General features: G+C 37.5%; 1 protein-coding gene across 1 annotated transcript; it reads left to right on the forward strand.

Moving 5' to 3' along the window:
- The first annotated feature begins 6,608 nt into the window (after positions 1-6,608).
- Positions 6,609-8,355, forward strand: LOC123886452. Its single transcript, XM_045935767.1, has 5 exons — positions 6,609-7,208; positions 7,278-7,363; positions 7,742-7,818; positions 7,912-8,036; positions 8,347-8,355. The coding sequence occupies exons 1-5, from the start codon at positions 6,609-6,611 to the stop codon at positions 8,353-8,355; spliced, it is 897 nt and encodes a 298-aa protein (XP_045791723.1).
- Positions 8,356-11,462: the final 3,107 nt, after the last annotated feature.

Below are 11,462 nucleotides of genomic sequence, written 5' to 3' on the forward strand. Positions count from 1 at the left end.
CATTCCTAGCCAATGGATCAAGTTTGACTTGTCAACAAAAGATATTTTCCTCATGGTTCTAAAAGTCCTCGCCTCACAGACGAGTCGCATCTCGATTACGGACCAAACTTGCGCAAACAGAAAATCTATAACCTAAAAGTCCTCCGTAAACGATTTCCAAAACTTATCGCTAAACATTTTTCCTCGACTGTGTTTTCCAACCCTACCTCTTAAAAATATTCTAATGACGGTTCCCAACTCGTGCCGATATATAAAGTTCACATCTAAAATGTGAAAGAATTCTGAACTCGGAAAAATTCAGAACATCGGGTAAATTCTCGCTCGTTTTCTCAAAAACTAGGGCAACGCGAAAAATGAAATTCTAAAAGCACAGAAACGTCCTCACTCATAAAAGAAGACTAAGGAAACAAACTTCAAGCTATTCCAACACTCGAGCACGAAACAGGCACGATCTCAGCAACTTATGTCGTTAAAACGACGATACACGAACCAAATACTTAAAACCCTAAACCAACTAACCACAACCCATGGTTCTCACACCAAACAATGCTATCAAGCATTTCTTAACTCAACCAATAAACCTCGGAATCGAAAACTACGCGAAAAATTAAGCAAAAAGGCTCCGGGTACAAAAACCCCTAAAAGTCAACAAAAGTCAACAACTCTGAAAACGACTCAAAACGCCTCAAAACGCCTCAAAACGACTCCGTCGACTTCAACCAACAAAACATACTCATTTATTCCACTATTTCCAAAATACATTCAAACAATTAACACACTTAAAGTAAGGTGGAATTTAGGGTCTTACAACAACATGAGCTTACAGTTCTTCTTACATGATTTTGGATTCTAAATGAATCCCCTGACAAGGTACTAATGATCACGCTTCCTGATATTGGTACTAATGACCAAAAATCCTGATAAATTCTAAAACATAATTCCTAATCCTGAATGGTTATCCTACCCAAAAGAAAGAAAACCTTCCCGGGGTAATTCTAACTGTCCTGATTCCTGAACCTAAGTTCCTGAGCGTGATAAACATTCTAATCACATAATATTATTACGCTGCTTACGAAATATTGCAGAATAGTCAGGGATTTAAAACGAGTAGATTTTTATTTAAAATGTAGATTCTACAGAGTCCTAATTTGATACGCTCGCTTAGCGAAGCAAGATGCTCGCTATGCGAGAATACCAATTCAATTCTCAGCTGTTACTTTTAAAAGATTTTATCAGTTTCCACCTACAATCCCATTCATGTCCAGTCATAAGAAACTAAAATATTATTATATAATTAGAATGTAGATGGTTTTGGGATTAAATCTGTTGGGTTTTTGTATATTGGCTACATTTCGCAAAAACATATTTTAGCCAAGTGTTGAGACATATGTGCTGACCCCAAGTGTTGTGACAAATGTTGGTACACTTTGGAACAACACCTATCTGATTGACTGTGCGCGCCAGCTAGCGGTTTTTAATTTCTACTCAATCTTTTGAAGATTTGATTGAAGAATTGTTTCAAGGTTTCTTACAGAGGAAGGCGCACATGTTTAATGTGTTTCAGGAGGCAGCCGAAACCCTAGTTATATTTTCTAAAGAAATTATATTTTTGGAAAATATATTTTTGTGTTTCAAAAATAGAACTATTATTTTCAAAAATATATCAGCTGCTGCCGCAATTCTAGAAGCCCTAATTTTGTCTTGAAGCCCAAGTCGTTCTACAACTATAAATACGAAGGCAAGCATATGGTTTCAAGCATCTAAAATCGTGTCTTACAAAGCGTGTGTTTTAGGGATTTTAGAGTTTTAATTGTGAGCCTTTCTTGTGTCTCATTGATGCAAGCTTAGGACCTGAGTGTTATTGAGTTGTAAGTGTGAACTTCTCCTAAGCTTTGAAGTACGGAGATTGTTCTATTGTGTTGTGTGATTTGCTCGCAAGCTTTTAAGCAAGAGTGAATCCTAGTTTCTTAGGAGTGTGTCTCCACCGTTTGTAATCGTTGAATTTAATAACAACGCTGAGTGTGTTGTTAAGGTGAGAATTGGGACGGGGTCTCATATCTAGAAGTTCCTAGGTAGAAGTGTCATTGGGTAGTGATTAAGTGAGAAGTTGTAAACGGGTGAGTTTAGCTTCGAAGTAATACTGCTGATAGTGGACTTCATTCCTGGATTGGTATCCCCCAGAGTAGGCTTTAGGCTAAACTGGGTTAACAACTCTTGTGTGTTATGTGAGAAAAGGAATTTGACGGTTATAACGATAATTTCTAGAATGTGTCGAGGAAGATTTAGAATGGTGGTCATCGAGTGATAAGTTGGAATAAAATTCGAACATGAATAAGTGATGTAACACGGTTAAGTGATTCATGAGGGAATCAGAGACTTATAGGATTTGTGGAGTTGTGGATTATTCCACGGGAGTATCTTTCGGAGTGTGTTCGATTAGTTGTACTTGTTGTGGGTAGCATTATACGTACCGTAGAATGTGAGTTTATAGATGTTTCGTGCGAAGTTGATGTTTTAGCGGTTTGATAAGAATGGTTTATGCCGATATCATGATTGTTGAATATTTATCGACAAATTGAGGAACTGGCCGTCCTTGATCTCTTGTTGATAAATAGACAAAAATTGTGTTGGATGGGATAAACTAGTTTTGTCAAACTTAGTAATGTGTAGTGTTTTGAGCGTTTCGTTGGAGGGTCGGATACAAGAGTTATCCGGAGTTGTTTTAGTAGCGTAATTTTCGAGGGCGAAAATCTTTTAAGTGAGGGAGAGTTGTAACGACCCAAATTTATTATTCACTATGTAAGTGTCTAATTATTTGGTGACGTGGTGTTTAAGTAAGATAATAACTTTAAGTTATTTATCGAGAGTTTTAGTTAACGCGCGAGTTAGTGAGAGTTAACGCGAGTTGGGCCAAGCTATTAGGCTTGAGGCCCAATGGGCCTTGGACTTAAGGTGGGGGGGCGCTATATGAAGCCCTTAGAGAGAGAAAGAATTCATTTTTTTCTCTTGTTCTTATGAAGTAGAGAGAAGGAAGAGAAGAGGAGAGCTAGGGCAAGAGCTCGGAGGAGAGATTCGAGGAGCAATCGTAGAGCTTTCGTCGGATCTAAGGTAAGAGAGTAGATTTCATATTCGTGGGTGACTCGAGGAAGGGGAGAATGTCGATTTCTCCTCACCCGAACTTCCTCCACCTCATTTTCGTTTTAGTTTGGTTGGATTTTCTTAATGGAAATCGAATCTAAGGTTCATAACATGTTTAATATGCTTTTATCATGATGTATGAACGAATCTAATGGATAAAAACGAGATTTATAAAGGATTAAACTCAAGAACATTGTGTTCTTGAGTGTTTTGAGTAAAAGTGGTAAATCTTTACTTTTTCGTAGTAAAAATGGTAGATCGGTGAAATGAACCGTCCTTTTGTGTTTAGATATGCTTGTTGCACTTGAATATAAACTTATTTGGGGTTTATAACATGAAAAATGGGATTTTTGGGTGATTTGGTGTAGAAAACGCAAGTTTTGAACTGTCCTGACAGGAGGTGTTCGCTCAGCGAACGTGTGGCGAACAGCTCGCCACAGCTCGCTGCATGCTCGCCATGAGCAGGTGACTTCCTGGCGTTGTTCGCCATGTCTTCGCTAAGCCTTCGCTTAGCGAAGGCCTCTGCGACAGCAATTTTTGTTGATGTTTGTAAGTGTAATTAGACACTTGTAACATGGATTTAAGGTATCCTAACATGCAATTAGGTGTTTATAACCATGATTAATTGTATTGTGATGATAGTTGTTGATTATATTTGTGGAATATGATTGTGTTGATGATGTTTGTTTAAATGTCAAAAGAAGTATATTAAGGTGTTAATCAACTTAATAAAGAAGGATATCGAATTATGTTATTCGATAAAGACGTATATTAAGGTATAGTGTTATCTTAATAAAGACGGAATGTTGGATAGTGTTCCACATTTATAAATGACGAGCTTAATGCTAATTAAACTGATTGTGAGTGAATTCATGAAAAAACATATACATGCATTCATGAATTGTTGTTGTATATTGGCTTGTCCAATAAAGACGGATATCGAACTATATTTGTTCGATAAAGACGAATATTAGAGGTGAGATACTCTAATAAAGACGATGGTACCACATGCATTAGAGGTGTCTAGAGGACATAGCATGAATGTGAAGCATTAGATTGCATTAGGGATTATGTGTGCATTTTATGATAAATGATGTTTGACACATACTTGGTAAATGTTGATTGTTAATCCGTATGTGAGGAGCAGAGTCCGTCATGACTATAAAATGAACAACGCAGGGTCCGTCATGACCATAATCTGAACAATGTATTTGTGGTGTTAGATTACATTAGGAACCTTATGTATATTCCTATTTGTAACTGAGTTATGTGATATTTGTGGATGTTTTGGTATTGTCCGAGACGACGTGAAACTATATGTTTGGTGTATTTTGTGGATGATTGATTATGTGATAAATGAAGTATATGCATGATATATGAATATGCATGAATGATGGTGATGTATATGTATAATGTATGATTATGCATGTTTTTTTGAAGAAGTGTTTAAGTACCATTTACTTACACTTGTATATTTTGAGTATGTTGTCTAACTCTCTTTTATGTGTTATGTGTTGGACCGTTGGGGGTCCAGATTGACAGGTTTTGTGGTATTCGATGTCGAGTCGTCGGTGAAGCTCTGCTCTGATTGTGACACGGGAAAGGGTTGTATTTAGACTATAGGGTCTTTATGACTTTCGATATTTATTTGTAAAACTATACATTTTGATAAATGATTATTTTGTATAAACACTGTTTTTACTAATTAATTACATTAGTATTATTTTGATTGAAGAGTGTAATGCTCGAACCATGACTTTTATAATAACAAACTTTGAGTTTCCGCCGCGTATTTTGAAAAAAAAATTACTAAAGGTAGAAATATATAAATTGTGGGATCGGGTGTTACAATCTACAAGAACAAAACTGATGAAAATGGTGATATTACTAGAAATAGAGCCAGACTTGTGGCACAATGATACACCAAGATAGAAGGAGTAGACTTTGATGAAACTTTTGCTCTAGTTGCTCGTTTGGAATCCATAAGATTGCTCTTGGTTGTGGCATGCATCTTAAAATTCAAGTTATATCAGATGGATGTAAAGAGTGCATTCCTAAATGGCTATCTAAATGAAGAGGTATATGTTGAACAACCAAAAGGGTTTGTAGATCCAAGTTTTCCTAATCATGTCTACAAACTAAAGAAAGCTCTCTATGGCTTAAACCAAGCCCCTAGAGCATGGTATGAAAGATTGACTGAGTTTCTTGTCAGCCATGGATACAAGAAAGGTGGCAATGATAAAACCCTGTTTGTAAGAGAGGAGAAAAGGAAGCTAATGATAGCTCAGATATATGTGGATGATATTGTATTTGGTGGAATGTCGCGACAAATGGTGGAACATTTTGTGCATCAAATGCAATATGAATTTGAAATGAGTCTTGTAGGTGAACTAACTTATTTTTTAGGTCTTCAAGTCAAACAAATGGAAGACACCATATTTATCTCTCAGGAAAAATATGCAAGAAACATTATGAAGAAGTTTGGAATGGAAGGTGGTAGTCACAAAAGGACATCTGCACCTACACATTTGAAGCTTACCAAAGATGAGAAAGGGATTGATGTGGATCAAAGTCTCTACAGAAGTATGATTGGAAGCCTGCTATATCTTACAGCTAGCAGACCTGATATCATGTTTGCAGTAGGTGTTTGTGCTAGATATCAATCTGAACCCAAGATGAGTCATCTGACTCAAGTAAAGAGAATCTTCAAATATGTCAATGGAACATGTGGCTATAGAATTTTATACTCTCATGGTAGTGATTCCACCTTAGTTGGCTATTGTGATGCAGATTGGGCAGGAAGTGCTGATGATAGAAAAAGCACCTCTGGTGCATGTTTCTTCTTGGGAAGCAATCTAGTATCTTGGTTTAGTAAGAAACAGAATAGTGTGTCTCTATCCACAACTGAGGCAGAATATATAGCAGCAGGAAGTAGCTGCTCTCAATTATTATGGATGAGACAAATGTTGAAGGAGTATAGGGTTGAGCAAGATGTCATGACACTTTACTGTGATAATCCGAGTGCTATAAATATTTCTAAAAATCCTATTCAGCACAGTAGGACTAAGCACATTGATATACGTCATCATTTTATAAGAGAGCTTGTGGAAGAAAAAATTGTTACACTTGAGCACATTGCATTTGAAGAACAATTAGCAGACATTTTTACAAAAGCTTTGGACGCAAGTCAATTTGAAAAATTAAGGGGCAAATTAGGAATTTGCCTATTTGAAAATCAATAGCAGTTACTGCATGGAGAGCGTGCAGCAGTTTATTTCTCTCTCCCACTTTTGGTGCACGCTAACTTAGGGTAGTTATTATTGGTTTTTCAAAACCAACCTATCTTCACGCAAACTTCTCACCTTCCTCTCTTCCTCACGAAAATCAACTCAACTTCAACTTTCTACTTTCTCAGAAATCGCTCAACTTCCATCTTCATCAACCACAAATTTTACTTCATTTTACTCATCATGTCTGATTCTGCAAAATCAACTCCAATTAACGACGAAACCACTCGATCTCAGCCTGCCTTGGGTATGGATTCTCTTGTCATCAATGCCATCCCACTTTCAAGTATACCACCTATTAGTCCTGCTAAAAAGGTGAAGAAAGCATCGAAGAAGGAAAAGCCATCGCAAGTGAGCCTTAACTCTTCATCTCCCTCTGCTTCAATCAAGAAAACGAAGAAGAAAAGCAAGAAATCGAGAACTGAATCGAGGAGGACTTTTACAATGTCTGAACTACATGTTGATCCATTGCCATCGAGTGATGTTGGTGCTCCTGTCGTTAATCCTGCAGAGGATAATGTTATCGCATCTGGTAAGAATTCTCTTAATCTAGGCCTTGATGTTCCCAATTCTGTTGAAACCCTAGATGTAGAGAACCCTACTGTGTCTGAAAATTTGGGAAAAAGTCTTCCTAACTCCCCTATTACTGTCGATGCTAATATTGGTGCTTCTACTGAGACCAATGATGATGTTGCTGCTGAGTCTCTCAAGAAAACAGGTCTTAAGACTCATGTTGCGTCAAGTGTTGCAACACCTGGCGCCGAGCCAAATGTTGTGCCAGATGTTACCACATCTTTGGCACAGGAAAATCTTGTGGACTATTCTGAATCTGATGAGAGTCCCCAACCTAAGTCTGCTGATAAAGAGATTGCTGCTGATAAGAATGTTAATGAAAATCCTGAAGTTATAATTGTCAATGAAACAACTGTTAATGATAAGTCAGTCCCTACAAATTCTGAGGCTAGTGTGGCTAGGAGGACTAGAAGTAGGGCTGATAAAGGTGTAGAGACTGGTAACACACCTGTCCAAACACCCAAACCATCTAGGGCTGGAAAAGTTACTGGTACAAAGCCCCTATATGGACCTCCAAAACCTGTAAGTAAGGTGGTTCCTAGAACTGAGTCTAGGAAAAGGAAAGCTCCACCAACCAGTGACTCTGAGTTTGAGCCAGAGACAGATGTTGCTGCATCTGGCAGCACATCTAGGAAGAGTATAGGAAGAAAGAAAGTTCCTCAATCTGTCCCCTATGCTCCTTTGGATAATGTTTCATTCCATCTGGAAAATGGGTCTGCTAGATGGAAGTTTGTATATCACAGGAGATTAGCTCTAGAAAGGAATCTAAAAGATGATATCCTTCAATGCCAAAGTGTTGTTGAAGCTATTGAGTATGCAGGTTTGATGAAGACTGTCTGTGGTTTGGACAAGTGCTATGACAGGCTTGTCAAAGAATTCTTGATTAATGTGGCTGACAATTGTAATGATCCAGCAAGTCCTGAATATAGGCAAGTATTTGTTCGTGGGAAATGTGTTAAATTCTCACCAATTGTGATCAACCAACATCTGCTAAGAAGTTTTGATGAGGTGGCAGCTCTAAAAGTTACAGACAATGAGGTCTGCAAGGTTCTCACAGGTGGCAGAATAAAGGCATGGCCTACCAAGGCAAAATTGGCTGCAACTTCTCTCTCTCCATTTTATGTTGTTTTGAATAGGATTGCTGCACACAATTGGGTGCCTACAACCCACTCAGGTGATGTGGCCAGAGGATTGGGAAAGTTCATTTATGTTGTGGGTACCAAGGCAAAATTTGATTATGGGTCCTATTTCTTTCAAGAAACTTTAAGCCATGCCTTGACCTATGCTGTTGAGAAGCCAGTTGCTCTTCCCACTCTGTTATGCAATATAATTCTTGAACAACATCCAGATATTTTGAGAAGCACTGATGTTCCCTATAAAAGGAAAGGGGTGTTGGCCATTGAGCAAAGGCTGCTTGAAGGGACAAATGTCGCAGCAGGTGTTGGCACATCTGTCTGAAGGTGTGAAAACACAAGAAGGGGGGGTTGAATTGTGTTTTAGTCAAGTTAAAACTTTTTCAAGTTCTTAACTTAACTTCAACAGCAGCGGATAAATAACACAATAAAACAAGTTAAGAGATAGAGAGAGATCACACAAGCAATTTATACTGGTTCCTCTCACAAAACGAGAGTAGTCCAGTCCCCTTGCACTTCCAAGGGATTTCACTATAATCACACAAGATTACAACTGCTCAAGCACACAAGCAAGAGACTTCACCACAATGCTCAAGCACACAAGCTTAAGACTTCTCAAGTACTAATGTAATGGAATAATAGAATGAATACAACAGCTCTTAATCAGAACCTAGAAGAACAAATACTAAATATTTGAACTAAGAGTGCAACAACACAGTTCAGAGGTTCAGAGCTTGTATATGAAATTCAGAGTTTGTTCGTGCGCGTGAATAATCCTTGATATTTTTTACAACTGATTCCTCTAGTATATATATAACTAGAAAAGAGTCGTTGCAAAGAGGACCGTTGAAGTAGATAACCTTTTGTCTTCAAGCAGCCTGTCTTGATGCAGTTTGGTTGTATCTAAAACTGGGTAAGAGTTTCAAACACTTTGACTACTGCAGAGAAGACTTTCCTTATTCAGCTAACAAGTCTGATGACCCACGTTCTCAAGAGAGGACGGACAAAAAGAGAGTAGCTGTTCTGATCAGACTTGAAAGGTCCTTTTCTTCATTGGTAGAAGAGTTGACTTGCAAAAGAGAATCTTTACAAACTTCAAGAAGATCATCAGAGTTTGATGAAGCTTAGACCTTAAGAAGTTCTGAAGACTTCATCGTCTGAAGATTACAACTTCTGAGCTTCAACATCTTCTGAACGCTTACAAACTTCTGAACATCTTATCTTCTGATCTTTAATCAGAGTTTAATTGAATCTAAGTCCTGCACACTTAAATTAAATTTTTAGTCCTTCCAATTGTTTATTAATACTTTGTTATCATCAAAACCTTAAAAGATTTAGGGGCAAACATTTTAAAATCAATTTTGTTCCAACAATCTCCCCCTTTTTGATGATGACAAACATAAGTATTAATTGACAATTGTTGTTAAATTAACTTATCATGTTTCTCTTAGGTTTATGAGGTTTGCAAGCTCCCCCTAAGATTGATACTCCATAAAGCCTAAGCTTTAAGTTTTATCCATGATATTTTAATTTAGTATAAGATTAAGATAATTTGGAATAAAACAAATTTCATATCTTTCTTCAGAGTGAGAGGTTTGCAAGCTCTCCCCCTAAGTCTCATAAGGCTAAGTTAAAATTGCACTTTTAACTTATCCTTACTTATGAAATTTATTTCAGTTTCAACTTACTTAGTCTCCACATTGAAATACATAAAACAACTTAGAAAAGAAACAACTTTTAACTTAACAAATAAAAGCGTGGTTTCAGCTTTGAAACTTATCACTTATCAATTAATGCGTAACCTACTCCCCCTTTTGTCATTATCAAAAAGTAAGAAATTTAGAAAACCAAGACAGTCAAAGAAGGAAATTGGTTGTTACAAAGGTGAATTTATTTCAAAAAGCGAAAACCAAAGCGCCAAAAACGCTATAAAAGAGAACTTGGTTGACACATATTCTTCACACCAAAAAGTAATTAACAGAAAGTGAAGAAGAATGAAAAGATTTAGTGCGCGAATTGCTGAGTCCCGCATGAGAAAAGAAGAACGCGAAAGAGAAGAAGAACGAGAGAAAGAAGAAGAAGAGAAAACACCACAAGAAGCTGAGATTATAGTCATCTCTTCAGACTCTGAGTCTGAGGAGGATGAAATTGATGCAGATTATGCAGAGTACCTGGCCGGCTATGTTCCTGAGGAGGAACAAGAAGAAGAAGAAGAAGAAGAAGAAGAAAATCACAACCCAGAGCCCATTGAAATATCCTCAGATGATGCTGAGGAGAAATCTGAGATTTCTTCTGAGGATCACTCTGAGTAGGATTAGGTTGTTTTGTTTCTTGTTTTTCTTTTCACCAATGTACTCTACATTCTCAGTTTATCAATAAAAGGTTTCGTTTTGAAAAGTTCTTGTGTTTTTCTTTTCTTGTCTAATAAAATAACTGAAGTAAACCATAAGTAAACATTCAAAGAGCATATAACATGTCAACCATAAGCATAACCAATAAAAATTTAAAGAAACAACAACAAAAAAATTGTTCAGAGGATTAAACACAAACATAAAACCATAAGCAATAAAAATGTGCATAGAATCCTAAGGTTTTTGGAGAAAGGCTAAGAGCATGTCGAATTTGTCGTTCAGAGAACCCACGTTGGAAACTAGGCCGTCCACCTTAGATTCCAAAGTCAGTTGAGCTGACCTTTGCCTTTCCAAACCTTCTTGTTGTTCCCTCAGAGCTTCTTGAAGAGTCTGCAGCTGATCTTCAACCAAAGGAGCCTTGCCTTTATCAGAGGAGGGTTCACCATCCTCTTGATACTCAATCATCAGAATATCATCTTGTGGAGCATCCTCTTGGGGCAATTTAGGAGTTTCTTCAGCAAGTCTTGCAGCAGCTTCAGCTAGACGTTCATTTTCAATCCTTTGATCTTCAAGACTTTTGAAAAGTTTGGAATCCACCCAGCACTCCTTAAAAGCAGTCAGACGCCTTACAGTAGCAGATACAGCAGCAATCTTAGCACGCTCATTCTCTTCATGACTATACATAGTCAACCTTTTCAAACCAGCCCGTGCTAAGCCTTCCTTCATCAGATGCACCACTTCCATATCCCGTTGACCAATAACAGACTTGATATCATCACCCACTGCATCCAGAGCATTGCAGATTTTTGCCTTAAGTAGTGACACCTCCATATCCACATCAGAGGGACACACCAAGAACCTGTCCTGAATATGTGATAACCTAAGTAAATCATCATAAAGCTGATTGGAGAGGTTACCAAATAGGTCAGATGATGAGGGTGAAATATTGGGAATGGTAGAGTGTTTTGGTGATTCATTAG

The sequence above is a fragment of the Trifolium pratense genome, linkage group LG5 (genome assembly GCF_020283565.1).
Source record: "Trifolium pratense cultivar HEN17-A07 linkage group LG5, ARS_RC_1.1, whole genome shotgun sequence".
NCBI lineage: Eukaryota > Viridiplantae > Streptophyta > Magnoliopsida > Fabales > Fabaceae > Trifolium > Trifolium pratense.